This window comes from Tupaia chinensis, unplaced genomic scaffold (assembly GCF_000334495.1).
Source record: "Tupaia chinensis unplaced genomic scaffold, TupChi_1.0 Scaffold000159_1, whole genome shotgun sequence".
Classification (NCBI taxonomy): Eukaryota; Metazoa; Chordata; class Mammalia; order Scandentia; family Tupaiidae; genus Tupaia; species Tupaia belangeri.
This window is the reverse complement of record NW_006159630.1, coordinates 5,763,483-5,783,111: the sequence shown is the minus strand read 5'-3', so window position 1 is coordinate 5,783,111 and position 19,629 is coordinate 5,763,483. Positions and strand designations below refer to the sequence as shown.

Below are 19,629 nucleotides of genomic sequence, written 5' to 3'. Positions count from 1 at the left end.
TTCGTGGAACAATATTATGCCTAATGAGGAACTAAGACCCTCTGGGTCCAACAGTGAGCTGTGAGTAGTACTGGAGGATGAAAATGAAATGATTTAATAAAATGAGCATGACACCAGGCGCCTACAGACCCAGGGTAAGGTCTTGTCTTAGTTCTCCCACCTAGTTGATGCATAAGACCTTCGACAAGTAATTTAACATCTGTGGGCCTCAGGATCCTCATCTGTAAAACAGGATTTACAGACTCTGTTTATCTCTTAGTGTACTTAAGATCTAATAATGATGTTCTGGTGCTACTCCAAAGTGCAGTGGACCAGCACTGTGTGTAAGGGGTCAAGTCTGACGTGGTAGACCAGGTTTGAGTCTTGGCCCCAGTGGCTTGAAAACTATGCCAGGTGTGTGCACATACATGTCCAGAATCCTAACAAGAAGGAGGAATGGAAGAGAGGGACTGCCAAGTGACCGGGCCCCCCTAGGGGGCACTTCCTTTCTCGTCCTCTTTCTCTCTAGTGCACGCACGCTGCACTCTCTGGCATTAAAGTAAACAAATGAATGAGTGAATGAATAAAATAAAAGTGACATGGGGCTAGCAGGTGGTGTGGTGGTTGGGGTGCTGGACTCCCACATGGCCAACCGTGGTTCAAGTCCTGGACCTGGCAGCTTGCTTTCTCATTCTCCTTTGTGCACGTGCACACATGCCCTCTAGCACATTAAAAAAATAATAACGATAATAGATAAAATAAAATAAATAATTCTGAAAAAATAAATGAAATAAAAGTGACCTTTTAAAAATATTATTTAATTTTATTTGTTATTATTATTGTTATAATTTTTAATTTGACCAAGAGAGACAGAGAGAGAGAAAGGGAAAAAGCAAGCCACCAATCCAGGACTTGAACCGTGGTCATCTATGTCAGAGTCCAGCACCTCAACCACCACACCACTCCAAAAAAGTGAAATTTTTCTTCGAAAAATCATACAGTGCTATGGAAATATAGGTTAACTGTTAGTGATTATTAGTGATTATCATTAGCAATGACATTACTGTCACGAAAGAATTCTGCTTATAATGACATTTCAAATGCTTGAAAAAAATACAAAGGAAATGAAAGCAATTAGACCAGTATTTCTCATTTTAAGTCCCAAAGCACTTGGAGTAATACAATAGGATTTATATCACCTGTGGTGACGTGGGAGCCCTACTAGAAAGCTGCCCAGTTCTCTACTGGAATTGAAATGGAGGGACAGCCAACCCCCCATGGAGGCACAAAATTACTACCACAGTGACTGCAGGCTCAGCTCTTCAGTTTATGATTCCAAGGGGAAATGGGGGCCCAGAGATGGCATCATGGTTACGTTGCTGGACTCCCACATAGTCGTCTGTGGTTCAAGTCCCAGACATGGTGGCTTAAATTCACGCCAGGCATGTGTGCATGCATGTCCAAAATCCCAAGAGGAGAATGGAGAAGAAGGGATTGTGGTGTGGCCATCCCCCCTGGGGTGTGTGTGTATGTGTGTGATTTCTGGCTTTCTATTTCTCTGTCTCTCTCTGGCAAACACACATGCCCTATAGCAAAAACACCTCAAAACAAAAAGAAAGAAAGGAAAATGGAAGACACTGAAGAAAAGGAGTTCAGCAAGCTCTGTTGTCTGTGACCCTGATAAGCAAATGTGACTGCAGTGCAATCCACAATATGAGGATCAAGTGGAGAAAACACAGCATAGATCTGGGACAGTTTCAGCAGGGAGCTGGTGTGCCACGGTTGGAGATCTGGGAAGAGCATGTATACCCACAGGGTAGGATATTATTCAGCCTGAATAAGGAAGGGCAGGGCCAACAGGTGCTATGGTGGTTAAGGCACCGGACCATACATGGCTCTGCATGACCACACTCACTGCGGGACAACGGAGAATGGCGGGCACCGGGCAGGGGAGGGGGAGGAGGGCAACTAGTGTCCAGTGGGTGCAGAGCTTCAGTTTTGCACAATCAAAGGCTGCTTACATGAAAGTGTGAATGTCTCTCACACTACTGAACTATGCACTGGTTAAGATGGCAAATTTTATATCATGTGTCTTTTACCACAATTAAAACCCCCCTAAAGGTCAAAGTAAAGCTGAGACAACTTCATAATGAACTGAGTGGGGTGATCACCCCTGACGTGAGCCTGGCAATAGAAAGACATGTATTATCTGGATGCTTGTTTTTTAAAGAATTATTTAATTTTATTTAGTATTATTTTTTTATTTGACCAGAGAGAGAGAAAGTAAGAAAGCAAACCACTTAGGGGACCAGCAGCTGGCATAATGGCTAAGCCACTGGCGTCCCATGGATGCGACCCCCGGACCTGGTGGCTTAAACTCACGCAGGGCACATTTGCGTATGTGCTCAGGATCCTGAGAATGGAGGTGAAAGGACTGTAGTGTGGCCATCCCCCCTGGGGGGTGATTTCTCACTTTCTGTCTCTCTGTCTTGGTCTGTCTCTTTGGCGAGCGCCCCTGCCCTAGAGCAAAAAAACAAACAAACAAACAAACAAACAAACAAAAACAATGAAACAACAACAACAAAAACCTCTCCAAAAAAAAAAAAAAGAAAAAGAAAGCCACCAGGTCCAGGACTCGAACCATGGTCAGCCATGTAGGAGTCCAGTCCCCTAATCAACATGCCACCTGCTGGCCCCTGCTATTTTTAAGATGTCCTAGCCCAGCCTTTATGGCATAGCCAGTAGTATATCACACTGTGATGCTAGAAGCCACATGCTGACCACACTTTGACTCCCAGTCGGGTTGGCCTGAAAACACACTACCCAGTGTGTGTCCAGGACTGTGGCAGGCTGGAGGACTGGAGGAAGGAGATCGTGGTGTGACCAAGCCCTGTGGAGGGTGCTCCTCTGTCTCCCTCTCTCTCTTCATATGCATGTATAAGCACTCCATAATTTTGTTAAAAATCCTTCATGAAGCTCTATAAAGTCCTAAACCATTTAAAATGTGTGAATATTCATCCCCCACTTCAACTGGTTTTTTCTGTTAAGGGTGTTAAAAAACAGGGCCTGGGGCCAGCAGGTGGCATAGTGGTTAAGCTGTTGGACTCCCACATGGTCGAATGAAGTTCGAGTCCCAGACCAGGAGGCTTGAAAATCATGCAAGGCACATGTGCATGTGTGCCAAAAATCCCAGAAGGAAAATGGAGGAGAAAGGACAGTGGTGTGGCCAATCCCCTGGGGGGTAATTTCTCACTTTCCCTCTCTCTATCTCTGTCTAGCAAGCTCAGATACCTATGGCAAAAACCTAAAATATAAAACTAAAAATAAATAAATGATAAAAAACAGCGCTGAGTGAATGTTTCTCCAGGCAAATTGCTCCTGGAGGCCCACGCTGCTGGCTGTAGCTCGGCCTGCGTGCTCACTGGCTCCTTGTTCTCTGTGGCCTCCAGTCACTTCCTGACACACGTCCCAACCCACACACACCCTGCCTTTCCGGCAGTTCACTAAAAACATTACAACTATTATTTTGTGAACTTCCTTAATTTCCCTACTTCTATGTATTCTCCTAGACCTATTTCCTTCCTCCGCTCAGAAGTATTTCCTTCTCTATTTTTAAAGAAAATTAAAATGCTTTTAATTTAAAATTGAAAACATGTTTGTTGAAGAAAATTCAAACATAAAATGTAAAAAAGTAAATGTTCCCTCCTTCCCCGCCACAAACTTCAAGAATTATGACCAGACTTTAAAATATGTGGTTCTCTTATGAAATTTTATGTTCCTGGGACCAGCAGTTAGTGTAATGGCTATGTCGCTGGACTCCATGTAGTCAACTGCGGTTCACGTCCTGGTCCCGGTGGCTTAAAGCTCATGCCGGGGGTGTGTGCATGCGTGTCCAAGATCCTGAAAGGAGAATGGAGGAGAAGGGACTGCGGCATGGCCATCCCCCCTGGGGGGTGATTTCTCGCTTTCTGTCTGTCTGTCTCTCTATGTCTGGCGAGTGCACGAGCCCTATAGCAAAAACCTCTCAAAGAAAAAAAATTTTATGTTCCTGTAAATGCACACATATAAGAGATTGTTTTGTTTTGGGGAATGTGTGTATATGTGTGTGTGTTCAGGGGGGTTGCCATGGGGTGCCTATACTCTCTGGAGAGACAGAAAGAGACAGTGAGAGGGAAAATGAGAAACCACCCCAGGGGGGATGGCTCTGCTGCAATCCCTTCTTGGGATTTTGGGCACACACGCACACGTACCTGGTGTGCTTTTCAAGTCACCAGGTCTGGTGATATTTCAAGCTGAAACATCGTCTGCCACGTGGAAGTCTAGCTCCTTAAACCACCACCCTGCCTGCTGGCTCCTACATGTGATTTCTACCAGAAATGAAATCAGACTCTACACCGTGGGCTGCAACTTGCCGCTCTGGTGAAGGATACTGCTGTGGACATCCTTTCGTCTCAGCGAGCACAGACCCTGCTCAGTTGGGCTGAGGAGTGCCTCACTGCAGATACCCGGTAACTTAGCCACTCGCCTCTCGTGGCCATCTAACTATCCTCTGCTCTCTCATCACCACAAGTGAAGCTACAGTGTGCAATATAAATAGAAACCACTTCACACTCTATACATTATTTCCGTAAAAGAGATTCAAAGAAGTGAAATAGCTAGGCCAGGGGTACAGCAAGGAATTTAAGAACTATTGCCAAACCGAATGCCAAAAGCAGTTGCACAGTCATAAAGGAAGAAGGAAGGGATAACATGCAAAAGGCAAATAACCCAATCTAACACACACATGTGCACACACATGAAAAAAAAGGCCTGTTCCTCCGGGGACTGCAGGCCTGCAGGGCGGTAGGTGTCAGGGCACTCACGCTTTGTGCCCAGCTTGGAGTAGCAGCTGGAAAGCTGCACCAGTTCCCACAAACAAGCCCTAAACACACCGTGCACGGCGCCCAGTGTAAGAGGTGGCTTCCCACAGAGGCTGTGCCTCCCTGTGCCCTTTGCTTTAGCACCATCCTTTCCTTCAACTCCCAGTGCCAACAACTCTCCAGTCTGTACCATATGTATTTTTAATGCTGTTATCCTAGCTCAGGCATTTCGAATCTTTTTTCTTAAACTAAAATAAATTAATTCCTAAGAGGCCTCCTTACTGCCTGTCTTTCTGATTTATTCTCTACACTGTGAGTTAATTTATAGAGTTATCTTTCTGAACCAGATCATAATGGTTATCTTTTTTTATCCTACAGGGCTTGTGCACTTGCCAAGGAGAAAGCGCCCCACAATGGGACCTGGTCATGCCATAATCCCTTCTCCATTCTCTTGGGATTTTGGACATGCACACATGTGTCCAGCATGTTTTTCAAGCTGCTAGATCCCAGACTCAAACAGGAGAGTCAGCCATGTGGAATCCAGCTGCCTTAACCACCAGGCTATGGAGCTGGTCCAGTCAACGCTTTTTGTGTCTTCAAAATATTCCTGGAAGACTCACAGCACAACTGTCTGCTATGCTCTCGTCCTCATGCTGAGATGCCTCTGGCCTCCGCAAGCCCCCACATGTGGCTCGTGGACCTCCAGATCATGAACTGAATAACCTAAACTTCATTCAATTAAAAAAAGAAAAATCTGGGACCACTGAATAGTGTAATGGTTATGTTCTGGATTCCTACAGTCAACCATGGTTCAAGTCCTGGACCCAGCAGCTTAAATCTCACACCGAGTGTGTGTATATGTACGTGCCCAAGATCCCGAGAGGAGAATGGAGGAGAAAGGACTGTAGTATGGCCATCCCCCTTGGGGGGTGATTTCTTGCTTTCCATCTCTGTCTCTCTGGCAAGTGTACATGCCCTACAGCAAAAATCTCTTTATTAAAAAAATAATTCCTGCAAGATAGATATCTTCATTTTTATTTTTATTGTCAGAGGGTATGTGTGCTCACTAGGCTCCCTTAATCACTATCTTACGAGTTGGGCCAAGACAGGTTTTTGTATTTTTAGAGAGATTTTTTGGTATAGGGCATGTGAAACAGAGAGACAGAAAGTGAGAAATCACACCCTGGGGAGATGGCCACGCCACAATCCCTTCTCCATTCTCCTTTCAGGATCTTGGCCACACACGCGCATGCACCTGGCATGACTTTTAAGCCACCAGTTCCTATAGTCTACTACCTGGGAGTCCAACAAAGTAACCATTATGCCATCTGCTGGTCTCCTTTGTTTTGTTTTTTAATTGCCAGCAAGTTCATTCGCTCACTAAAGAGAGGTAGAGAGATGGGGGTAAAGGGAGACTATCCATACCCCTGATGGAGCATGGTCATGAAGCAATCCCTTCTTCTCCATTTCTCTGTTCTATCAGGGATTGGGGCACTCACATGCAAATGCCCAGCTGTAGTTTTTGGGCTGCTAGGACTGGGACTTGAACCGCGGTTTTGGGCCATGTGGGATCTGGTTCCCCCAACCACCAGGCCAGAGGTCAGCCCATATATAAAGAGCCATGTCGGGGCCAGCATGTGGCATAGTGGTTTAGGGCACTGGACTCCCACATGGCTGACTGTGGTCCGGACCTGATGGCTTGCTTTCTCACTCTCTCTCCCTCTCACTCTGTCCCTTTCTAGTCGAATTAAAACAAACAAATAAATAATATTAAATAATTCTTAAGAAAAAAAAAAAAAGAGCCATGTGAGATCTGGCTCCCTTAGCCACTAGGCCACCAGGCAGCCCCAAGCTAGGTATTTTTATAGACAAGGAAACTGCAGCTCAGTGCCTGGCCAACACCTTCACCAACACCACAAAGTGGTCAGTGGCAAAGCCACTCAGGCGGTGACTTTCTCTACTGCGAAAAAGAAAAGCGAAACTTCCTGGTGCAGCCTGGCCTGGTGGTGCTGGCAGCAGCGTTCTGAACTGTAGTGCTGGAAGCCACAGGCAGACTGTGGGTCTGGGTTCTCAAATGACCCGGAACAAGTGTGCGCTCTTGCGCCCAAGATCCCTGTGTGCTGGAGGACTGGGGAAAGGAGGCCGTAGCATTGCCAGACCTGTCAAGGGGTGTGCATGTGTGCCTTTCGTTCTCTCCTACACACATTCATACTCATCAATAGAGTAAAAATAAACTAAAAACTCTTAGTGCAAGATTCAGAGCCCTTCAAACATGGCTCGATTTGTCTTTCCAGGCTCATCTCCAACCGACATATAGCATAATTCGATCCTTACAGACTACTCACACACAGGAAACCCAACGCACACTTCTGCCTCTCGTACAGAACCCTTAACCCTGCCTGGGAGCCCCACCCGATCACCTGCCTGTCAAGTCTACATTCTGCTGGGTTCCAGGAGTTGAGTCCCAGCAGCCTTGGCCCTAATGAGAGGGCCCTCCCCGTCCTCTGCGCTCTAGGGCACACTGGCCCCTCGCCCCTATAGAACTTCCCACAGCACCTCAGGTTGGGCAAATCTGCCTCCGCCACTGTGCTGTGAGCTCCTGCAGGGCAGGGGCCATGTCTTCTCATCTCTGCATACTGTGCTCCTAGTATGATACTTGGTGCACAAATATCTGCTAAATGAATGAACGAATGAATGCTACCGTGACTGATGGAATGACGTGTTTGTGCAGCAAAGCTCTCTATGTGTGAAACGCCACTTCACAAATAGAAATGCTGTTGAGTTCCTTTAAATAACTTGCTCTCCTTGAATGTGTGAATACAAGGGTTCAATTTACAGAAACTGGTTTTAAGTAGAACTTTTTGGTATGTCTCTATCAGAGAAAAATCCTCCCATGGTGGGCAGGCCTGGTGCAGAGGAGGAAGGCGGCCCGGCCCGCCTGCAGAACCCTCAGGCAGGGTGTGGATCAGGAGCGGCACCGACGCTTAGCTACTTTCCCTGTGAGGTGGAAGGGTTTGAGCTCCTGGCTACAAATGAGTCAAAGCATCACTTGATACTCTGATAATCCTAAATTCACTCAGCCTCTAACTAACTGAGCGCTTCCGCAGTGAATTACCCCAATAAAACGAGATCTAACTCAATAAAGGAGCAGAGAGACAGCAGCTTCCTCCACCTGGGAAGGGCAGAGATGGTCTTCAGCTCACTGGGAACTGACCCATGGGCGCCCTGGCTCCTCTGCACAGGGAGCTGAGCAGAGAGACCTTCAGAAGCCCTGCTCAGCACAGAGTCCATTCTCCCCACCAGGACCGCCAGCAGCCGCAGAGATAAGCAGCCTGGCCAGCTCACAGGTACAGCTCAGCCTGCTCCCTGCTCTGCACCCGCAGCTCCAAGGCACTTTCCAGACAGGACATTCCTCTAAAGTCAGAACTCTCCTCTCTTCATGAGGGGGTAATTCGAGAGCCCGAGTGATGGACTTTCCAAGGTGATGACGAGTTTAGTGGTTGGCTATAAATAAAACTCGGGACCTCGATCGACTCCAGCTCTCTGCAACCATCTTTCCTACACACTCTCTAGTTTCTTTCTTTCCTTCTTTCTTTTTAGCTTTTTCTATAGGGTGTGTGTGCTTGCCAGAGAGACAGAGAGAGAGGGAAAGTGAGAAATCACACCTAGGGGTTCAGGGGCTGGCCATGCCACAGTCCCTTCTCCATTCTCCTCTCGGGATTTGGGGCACACACGCACATGTGTGCTGTATTTTTCAAGCAGCCAGATCTGGGACTTGAACCGTGCAGTCAGTCATGTAGGATCCAGTTGCCTTAACCTCCAGTCCACCTGGCTGGCCCATACTCTGCTTTCTTTACACTGGACGCTCGGGACTTGATGATTTGGCTTTGATGGATATCCTAAGTGGGAGCTCTGTGATGCTCTGAAGGGCTCGGGCTAAGGACAGCTCAGCGGAGGGGTACTGTAGCCTGCTCACGCAGAAATACCACAAATCCCAGAAGCCAGGGAGTCTGTGGCATTCATACTTTAACGTACCAATTTATGTCAGCATACTCCCCTGCCATACTCATTCCCTGCGGAAAGAGGAGCGAGTCCTGCCTTGTGCTGCCAGGTGGCTTTAAAAGGCTGCCTCTTCTCTGAAATCTGACGCTCATCTGCTGACACCAGAGATCTGTTACTAGAGAGTGGGAAGTCAGTTCTTCAGACTCGCCCTCGTCAATCTTCAGCTTCTGGGCCGTCCCCTGAAATGTGTGCAGTACAGCACTGACCGGCCCAGAGGTCAGCTGGGCAGATGGAATTACACTCCGAGAGGACATGGCATGGCTACTTGCTCTACTTTTAGGCATCCATCTACACCTCATGCTCTGCACCTGACAATCCACAGATGAACTCAGGGACGGGATGTGGGCAGAGTGCCCAAGCACACCGGACCTTAGCAGAAATAGCAGAGTAGCTCAGGCTCTGGAGTAGGACTGCTGAGTTCAAATCCTGGTTCAATCCATAACATGCTTAAAAAAAACCTGACATGTGCATGTATAGGTGAGAACGAGAATGAGAGCAGCACCCTCCAGGGAGTCTCCTCATGCAGCACCCTCTCCTTGACCCTCCAGCCTCTCAGGACCCTGTGTGCTCAGGTATATGCCCAGTGTGTTTTAAAGCCAACACAGGGTCCAAACCCTTGGTCACCATATGGCTCCTAGCCTTGTAGAGCACTTGCAATACCACTGTGTCATGGCGGCTTGACCCCTTAGAGGCTTTGTGATCTTTATGTTATTTATTTTTTTTTTTTTTGGAGAGGTTTTTGCTATAGGGCATATGTGCTCGCCAGAAAGACAGAGAGACAGAAAGCGAGAAATCACCCCCCGGGGGCATGGCAATGCCACAATCCCTTCTCCTCCATTCTCCTCTCAGAATCTTGGGCATGCACGCACATGTGCCCGGCATGAGTTTAAGCCACCGGGTCCGGGACTCGAACCATGGTCGATTACATGGGAGTCCACACTCCGAGAGGACATGGCATGGCTACTTGCTCTACTTTTAGGCATCCATCTACACCTCATGCTCTGCACCTGACAATCCACAGATGAACTCAGGGACGGGATGTGGGCAGAGTGCCCAAGCACACCGGACCTTAGCAGAAATAGCAGAGTAGCTCAGGCTCTGGAGTAGGACTGCTGAGTTCAAATCCTGGTTCAATCCATAACATGCTTAAAAAAAACCTGACATGTGCATGTATAGGTGAGAACGAGAATGAGAGCAGCACCCTCCAGGGAGTCTCCTCATGCAGCACCCTCTCCTTGACCCTCCAGCCTCTCAGGACCCTGTGTGCTCAGGTATATGCCCAGTGTGTTTTAAAGCCAACACAGGGTCCAAACCCTTGGTCACCATATGGCTCCTAGCCTTGTAGAGCACTTGCAATACCACTGTGTCATGGCGGCTTGACCCCTTAGAGGCTTTGTGATCTTTATGTTATTTATTTATTTTTTTTTTGGAGAGGTTTTTGCTATAGGGCATATGTGCTCGCCAGAAAGACAGAGAGACAGAAAGCGAGAAATCACCCCCCGGGGGCATGGCAATGCCACAATCCCTTCTCCTCCATTCTCCTCTCAGAATCTTGGGCATGCACGCACATGTGCCCGGCATGAGTTTAAGCCACCGGGTCCGGGACTCGAACCATGGTCGATTACATGGGAGTCCAGCAACATAGCCATTACACCAACTGATGGTCCTCCAAAATTTATTTCATAATGAATGCTAAGGTGGAAGCTCATCACCAGATCGTCCTAAAGAAACCATTTTTCCAAGTCACTCATTAGCCTAAACATCCTAAATATTCCCCACAGTCTATAGAAGAGCCCAAACCTCTCCAGTAATGGAGCCCACCTCCCTTTCTGGCCCCAGGCCTAACTAATATTCTTATTGTTCCAGGGAGGCACACATCATGCCCACTGCAGCTTCGTGTCCCCAGCGCCCCTCGTAGTGCCCGGCACACAGTGGCTGCTCGGTAACTGTTTGCTGATTTAGATAAAACTGGTTTAGGCTTGTCCTCTGTGTGTTAACTCCTGGAAAGCCACTTTTCACGCACTGAGTTAAAACCCAACCATTCTTCAAACACCCACACAGCTCCTCTCGACATAACACCTGAGCAATCAGCTTGTCTCTCTCTTCAGCCACCTTCAGTTCCTGCAGAAGTCAGTCCCCTTCAGGTCTTTATTGTGATGTAAATATTTCTTGTTTATGAGTTTTGTCTACCCAACTAAGCCAGGGTTTCTTGAAGGAAGCAGAACATTTTTTTTTTTTAAGATTTTTTTTGCTTGGACCAGCAGTTAGCATAATGGCTATGTCACTGGACTCCCATGTAGTCACCACGGTTCGAGTCCTGGACCTGGTGGCTTAACCTCAGGCCAGGCGTGTGTGTGTGAGTGCCCAAGATCCCGAGAGGAGACTGGAGAAGAAGGGATTGTGGCGTGGCCATCCCCCCTGGGGGGTGATTTCTCACTTTCTGTCTCTCTGTCTCTCTCTGTCTGTCTGGCGAGTGCACACGCCCTATAGCAAAAACCTCTCCAAAAAAAAAAAAAGAAAGCCTCAAGCAGGGGCAATGAAGGTACTTAATAAAAGGCCACAGGAAGAGGGGGCCAGACAGCAGTAAAACACGACCCTCTGCAAGGCCCCATGAGGGAAGGTTCTGGGTTTGCATCTGACTATGTCAGCATGCACAGGCAGATGCATGCTGTGCCCATGCTCCGAGGCTGGCTGAAGATGGGTGGACTGTAGCATCAAGACCACTAGGGGACAAGCAGATGATGTAGCGGTTACATCACTAGACTCCCACATGGCCAATAGTGGTTCAAGTCCCAGACCCAGTGGCTTGAAACTCATGCCAGGTGTGTGTGCATGTGTGCCCAGGATCCTGAGAGGAGAATGGAGAAGAGGGGATTGTGGCGTGGTTATCCTCTCTGCGAGGTGATTTCTCACTTTCTCTCTCACCATCTCTCTCTGTCCAGCAAATACAAAAACCTAAGACAAAAACCTCTAAAAACAAAAGACCCTATTGGGGTGCTAGCTCTCTGTCTCTCCTTCTCTGTCTCTCTTGCTCATGATAGAAACAAATGAAATAAAACTAAAAGAAGTTTATGGAATTATCTGATAGAACAACTGAAAGACGTTCACAGTTATTCATCCAACAGGTACTTAGGAAGGGCTTTGTTAGGTCTGGGGTACCAAAGTGAGCAGTTCTTGGCCCATGCAATTTACATTCTAAAGGGAAAAGCAGACCAAAAAACCCCCCAAAACAAACAAAAAACAGAGGAAGACATAAATAAATCAAATCTTGGAGTTAAGAGCAATGAGGAGAAAAGCCAGGTGAGCTGGTGCTCCAATGGGCTGGGAAGGGCTGTCTGAAGAGATGGCCTTTAGGCAGAGACCTGAACCACTGGGAGAGCCCAGCTCTGGGAGGCTCCTCCTCATCCTCACCCTCACATAGGTGCCAGGAGCTTCCCACCAGCTGCCTCTGCTGCCAGGAGACCCAGCTGGGTCCCAGGGCCCTCCTCAACTTAGACCAAGCTACAAACTGCTGCATCGGCGATTACAAGCCTATTTTCTTTGCATTTATTTATTTATTATCATCATAATCACAGGCCTATTTTCTGTAAGACAGACTTGGCCACACAAGCCCTGCATAGAAGTAATGAAGTAAAGTAACTCCCTACCGCGACTGGTCTGTTCCCCAGAAAGTTCAGATCGCTGTTCTCTCCAAACAGGTAGCCTTCAGGATGGGTTGAGTCAAACTTCTCTCCTCCCATAATGAAGTGGCTGGCAAAATAGCTTCCTAGAGAAGGACACACAGAAAACATTAGACGAAGGCAGTCAAACTGAGCCTACCAAACAAGCTGATGTAAAAGCAGTTAGCCCTTTGGGCCAGGCTTGGTCTGGTTAAGGCGGCCGGGTCCCACATAGCCAACTGCATGGTTCAGGTCAGTGATAGTTTTTGTTGACGATTTGCAGCAAACTGAAGAAAAAAAAAAAAAAAAAACGAGATTCAGCACTTTTAGCTCACGGAGAAGCCATAGGAAGGAAGACAGAGAAGAAAATTCTAACAGGAAAACTGAACCAAACATTCATTTTCAAATTTTCTACACATGGGCATTAATCTAAAACACTTCTTAAACAAAACAGTGTGGACAAAGTCACTCACCACAAAGTGAGGCAGTGCTTGAGTTAAACAACAGGGGACGTTTACTCGAGAGTAAGAGCAGCCCAAATCAAAGCAACCGCTGAGCAACTCTTGGAAGTTACCCACCCCAACTCATGAGCACGGAGCAGCCATCTGCAGCAATATGCCGACCGAGCCATCATTTAGGGACGCTCAAGGATCAATTATTCACGTGGAGCACTAGCTAGCCCTGTTTTCCAAGTGCATAATTTATGGAGAGAAGTGGGGGGCCTCATTACCTTAGGTAGGAGCAGCCATCTCCAATAATTTAAGTCCTGTACATTGAACCTTAGTAAAATATAGGTTTTTTAAAAGAGTTATTTATTTATTTAATTCCATTTGTTATCATTAGTTTTTTTAATTTGGCCAGAGAGAGAGAGAGAGAAAGAGAAAGAGAGAAAGCAAGCCTCCAGGTCTGGGAATCAAACCACGGTCGGCCATGTGGGAATCCAGCGCCTTTAACCACCTGCTGGTCCCAGTAAAATATAGTTTTAATACATTAGGGATAATGTGTTTGTTCTTTATACATCAGGTATAAGGAGAGAAGTTAAGGAATTTATACTTTATACAGACAGCTTGCCTAAATGATGAATAAAGAACAGAGAGGTGGATTTGGGGCCTGGAGCTGGCCAGGTTGAGTGCAGTGTGGGACGGAGCTTCCGGTACTGTGAGCAGTTGGGTGAGGGCCACGGGCAGCGAATTCCTCACATGAGCGCTTACACATGGGTATGATTGAAGTTAGCCAGAGCAGAGCACTAACAACTTGGAGCTGAAGGGTTAAAGTAGGAGACAGGGATGAGGCCAGCAGGTGGCATGCTGGACTCCCAAACGGCCGATTTGAGTCCCTAGACCTGAAAGCTTGCTTTCTCAATTTCTCTCTCTCACTCTGTCCCTATCTGGTCAAATTTAAATAAATAAAGTTAAATAAAATAACTTTTAAAAAAAGTAGGTGACAGGGGTCTATCAGAAGTGCCCTTTTTGCCATAATTTTTTGTGAATTATTTATTTAATTGTATTTATTATTGTTATTTTTAAAATTTTACCAGAGAGAGAGGGAAAGTGAGAAAGCAAGCCGCCAGGTCTGGGACTTGAACCACAATCAGACAGGTGGAAGTCCAGCGCCTTAACCACCATGCTACCCGCCAGCCTCTTGCCATAATTTTTTAAAAGTTTATTTCTTGACCTTTCCAGTGGTGACGACCTCCCCACGAGAACATGCCTCTCTTAAAGGACCTCCTTCACCCCTCTTCAGAAGAGAGGAGGGAACACAAGAAGCAGCGCCTGGTGCAGAGCCCGAATTCCTACTTCATGGATGTGAAGTGCCTGGGATGCTCTACGATCACCCCCGTCTTTAGCCATGCACAGATGGTACTTTTGTGCACTGGCCGCTCCTCTGTCCTCTGCCAGCCCGCAGGAGGAAGAGCGAGGCTCACAGAAGGATGTTCCTCAGGAGGAAGCAGCACTAAAAGCATCCTGGCTCAAGATGAGTGGGAAGCCATCCCAATACACACATTTTGGATTTTAAAAAAAAAGTTATTTTTTGAAATAAAGAGAGACCCTCGCCAGTGTCTCCTCACATCACGAGCCCCTTCCCCAGCCCTTAAGCTCGATGGGATCTTGGGCTGTGTACGGACACTTTTGCCGTAATAGTCAATATTAAAAAAGCAGAAAGTCACGTGGAGCCAATTATAGTGGGTTGTTGGGAAAGTCCTGCTGCATTTTTGCATAGAAAACATAGAAAAATATGTCATGACTTTCCTGATGACCAATATTTTTGTCATCCACTAAAAACCAAGGACAGCACTGTTACACAAAAATCCAAAATTAAGATCAATAACTCACAGACTAAAAGTAGGATTTTGGGGGGTCGGCAGGTAGCATGGTGTTTAAGGTGCTGGACTCCCACATGACCTATGGTGCGGTTCAAGTCACGGACCCAGTGACTTGAGAAACACACCAAGTGTGTGTGTATACGTGCCCAAAATCCTGAGAGGAGAGGGACTGTAGTGTGAGCATGTCCCGTGAGGGGGAGTGCTTTCTCACTTTCTCTCTCTCTTTTTCTCTCTCTGACACATACCCTCTAGTAAAATAAAAAAATTAAAAAATTCAACGTAGGCAACTGGTCAGGAAAAAATGCATTGAATAAAGCAGGCGAGCTGTACACCGACATGGGAATGATTTCTTCAAAGTTTCACAGGCGGCAAAAACGTTCTGACTTTCCGCGGAAAGTAGCTTGACCTTTTGTCCATTACTCAATTAAAAATTCTTTGACTTGGGGCCAGCAGGTGGCATGCTGATTGGGGTGCTAGACATTCTCATATGACCAGCCACGGTTCAAGTCCCGGACCTGGTGGCTTGTTTTCTCACTTTCTCTCTCTCTGAGTCTCTCTCTGGTCAAATTGAAATAAATGAATCAATATATAAAATTAAATAATTTTTAAAAATTCTTTGACAATTTTTTATTTTTCTTTTCTAGGTTTCTGTCATAGGGCATGTAAACTCACTAGAGACAGAAAGAGGGAAAATGAGAAATCACCCCAGGGTGGAAGGCCACATGCAATCCTTTTCCCTCCATTCTCCCCTTGGGATCCTGGGCAAGCACACACACATGCCCACATAGTCGGCTGTGCAGTTCAAGTCCTGTGAAAGTCATGCTGGGTGCATGCATGTGCATGCCCCAAATCCTGGAAAGACTGGAGAAGGGATTGAGGCATGACCATCCTCCCAGGTGGTGGGTGCTTTCTCACTTTCCCTCTCTCTCCAGTGAGCACACATGCTCTGTGACAAAAACTATACAAAATCAAAATAAAAAACATTTAGGTTTTCTTTTTCTCCTACAGAGCACACGTATTTGCCAAAAAACAGAGAGAGGGAAAGTGAGAAATCACACCCCCTCCCGGGGATGGTCATGCCACAATCCATTCTCCTCTGGCCTTGAAACTTTGGGCACGCACACACATGCACTGGCATGATTTTCAAGCCGGAGTTCGGAATCTGAACTGCACAGTTGGACATGTGGGATATAGTGCCTTAACCTCCATGCCACCTGCTGGCCCCGAGGCAGGCTTTCTTGTGCTCACCTTTCAGGTGAGAGCATTAAGGATTCAGAGTTCAGGGATCTGTACAAAGTTCACAGTTGAGAAGCAGCAGAGGCAGAGAAGCCAGGGTTGAACTCCAAGTCTGCCCACCTCTAAATCCCTGGTCACAAACGACATTCCTACCTGACCTCGAGGAGAGGAAAGAACAGTGAGGGGAAGATAGTGGAGACTAATACCTGCCCCGTGTCTCTGTCTCTCTCTGTACACACACATCATTTTATGTCCACTGTTTCACAGCATGTGGAAGGACGACCAGCCGTGTGGAGTCCCGCATGACTCTGCCTTTCCGGTACGGTAATAGGAAAAAGGGACAAGGCATTTGGTGATAAAATGCTCAATCAGGTGAAGCCCAGGGTTCTTCCTTTCTGTCAAAGGCAAACAGGAATTGTAAATCAGACCTGTTACTCTCAAAAACGTCTCTCTCTGGTCAAATTGAAATAAATGAATCAATATATAAAATTAAATAATTTTTAAAAATTCTTTGACAATTTTTTATTTTTCTTTTCTAGGTTTCTGTCATAGGGCATGTAAACTCACTAGAGACAGAAAGAGGGAAAATGAGAAATCACCCCAGGGTGGAAGGCCACATGCAATCCTTTTCCCTCCATTCTCCCCTTGGGATCCTGGGCAAGCACACACACATGCCCACATAGTCGGCTGTGCAGTTCAAGTCCTGTGAAAGTCATGCTGGGTGCATGCATGTGCATGCCCCAAATCCTGGAAAGACTGGAGAAGGGATTGAGGCATGACCATCCTCCCAGGTGGTGGGTGCTTTCTCACTTTCCCTCTCTCTCCAGTGAGCACACATGCTCTGTGACAAAAACTATACAAAATCAAAATAAAAAACATTTAGGTTTTCTTTTTCTCCTACAGAGCACACGTATTTGCCAAAAAACAGAGAGAGGGAAAGTGAGAAATCACACCCCCTCCCGGGGATGGTCATGCCACAATCCATTCTCCTCTGGCCTTGAAACTTTGGGCACGCACACACATGCACTGGCATGATTTTCAAGCCGGAGTTCGGAATCTGAACTGCACAGTTGGACATGTGGGATATAGTGCCTTAACCTCCATGCCACCTGCTGGCCCCGAGGCAGGCTTTCTTGTGCTCACCTTTCAGGTGAGAGCATTAAGGATTCAGAGTTCAGGGATCTGTACAAAGTTCACAGTTGAGAAGCAGCAGAGGCAGAGAAGCCAGGGTTGAACTCCAAGTCTGCCCACCTCTAAATCCCTGGTCACAAACGACATTCCTACCTGACCTCGAGGAGAGGAAAGAACAGTGAGGGGAAGATAGTGGAGACTAATACCTGCCCCGTGTCTCTGTCTCTCTCTGTACACACACATCATTTTATGTCCACTGTTTCACAGCATGTGGAAGGACGACCAGCCGTGTGGAGTCCCGCATGACTCTGCCTTTCCGGTACGGTAATAGGAAAAAGGGACAAGGCATTTGGTGATAAAATGCTCAATCAGGTGAAGCCCAGGGTTCTTCCTTTCTGTCAAAGGCAAACAGGAATTGTAAATCAGACCTGTTACTCTCAAAAACATTTTCTTTTCCATGTTAACTTCTTGTTTTGTCTACATGTCTAGTGGAAGAACCAATAATTTTGAGGTACAGCCTCCAGGTCCACCGTAAAATAGAACCAAAAAATACATGACCCACGCTGCCCAAGTTTATATTTTTGCAAACCAAAGCAAGAGATGTCTGAACTTAGGGAAAAATTTTAGGACGTGCAGTGTTTCAACACGTACACAAATTACTGTACAATGTCCCAAAGCATCATCAGAAAGAACGAAACATGACAGGAGGCCAAACCTGACACTGACTCTGAACATCAGTAAGAGGAATTACAAAGATAGACTAGACTAACGAGCAACGGCTACAATTTCTGGAGCTCCCGTTTAGAGGTCCTACCTGGTAGAGAAGATACAGAAACTCACCTTCCGCTTGGCCAGGCTGCCATATGGAACTGACTACACTCAGTGTTCTAGCTCTCATCCAAGGGTGCCTTGTGTGCAGACCGGACCATGGCATGGTGCGGTGGGAACCAGATCCCACACGGCCCAGGACCATTGCTCGAGTCCTGGAAAGACACACTGATGCTTGTGCATGCCTGCCCCAAATCCAGACAGGCTGGAGAAATGGAGAAGGGATTGCAGGACGACCTGCCCCACTTGGGAGAGCTTTCTCCCTCTCCCTTTGTATCTGTCTTTACATGTACCCTCTGGCAAATTAAAAAAAAAATGCCCTGTATAAATGTCCATCAACAAAAACATATTTTAATAAATCTATTACTAGAATGTTATTTATAACCATCAAAATGTCAATGCTGCCAAAGACCCTTTTTTTTTTTTAAGGTTTGGGGAAAGTGTGTAATCACCCCCCACGGTGGATGGCCATGCTGCAGACCCTTCTCTTTCATTCTGCTATTCTGCTTCTGGTATTTTGGGCACACACACATGCCTGGAGTGATTTTCAAGTCGCCAGGTCCAATACTTAAACCACAGCCATGCCGGAGTCCAGCACCTTAACAACCACACCACCTGCTGGTCCCATCAGACATTTACTGAGCAAAAGATACAAGTTACAGAAGAGCAAGTCTGGTTTTACCTATTTATGTAGGTCTATATGTAGGGAGATTCCTGAAAGGACATTCACTGAAATGTTACAGTGGTTTCCTCTCTGAGTGGAAGGATTTATTTATGGTGGTTTTTACTGTCATCTTTTTGTCTCTTTTCTGTATTGATTTAGTTTTGTGTGTTTTTTTTAATATAATGGATATCTATTATTTTTATAATGAGGAAAAAATAAAGCTCCATTCATTAAAATAATATGTCTCAAAGATTTGCCATACTGCTTCAAAGAATTAATACCTCTCTATACAAAGCAATCTTTAAAAAGCTTAAAATTGTGGGACCAGCAGTTAGCGTAATGGCTATGTCGCTGGACTCCCACGTAGTCGACCGCGGTTTACGTTACAGACTCGGTGGCTTAAAACTCACGCAGGGCGCGTGTGTGTGTGCGTGCCCAAGATCTCGGGAGGAGAATGGAGGAGAAGGGATTGTGGCGTGGCCATTCCCCCTGGGGGGGTGATTTCTCGCTTTCTGTCTCTCTGTCTCTGTCTGTCTGGCGAGCGCACGCACCCTATAGCAAAAAACCTCTCCAAAAAAAAAAAAAAAAGCTTAAAATTGTAGGACTGGCAGGTGGCATGGTGGTTAAGGGCACTGGACTCCCATATGGCCAACCATGGTTCAAGTCCTGGACCTGGCAGTTTGTTTTCTTGCTTCCCCCCCACCACACACACACACTAGCGCACACACACTCTATCCCTCTCTGGTCAAATTCAAATAAATAAATAAATAAATTTAAATAAAATAAATTTTTTTTAAGAGATTTTGCTATAGGGCATGTGCACTCGCCAAAGGCAGAGTGAGAAAGAGAGACAGAAAGTGAGAAACCACCCCCCAGGGGGATTCTCAA

At 46.5% G+C, this 19,629-nt stretch overlaps 1 protein-coding gene across 6 annotated transcripts in view; it reads right to left on the bottom strand.

Moving 5' to 3' along the window:
- Positions 1–19,629, bottom strand: part of RNF157 (ring finger protein 157) — a 95,150-nt gene that overhangs the window by 51,999 nt on the left and 23,522 nt on the right. For 4 of the 6 annotated variants that reach the window (XM_006145754.2, XM_006145759.2, XM_006145758.3 and 1 more), the window contains exon 2: positions 12,548–12,666. In XM_006145754.2, the coding sequence (XP_006145816.1) occupies positions 12,548–12,666 (119 nt within the window). Of the gene's footprint in view, positions 1–12,547; positions 12,667–16,324; positions 16,514–17,455; positions 17,645–19,629 lie in introns of those variants that run through there. The other 2 variants (XM_006145756.3, XM_006145757.2) reach the window with 2 other exon arrangements.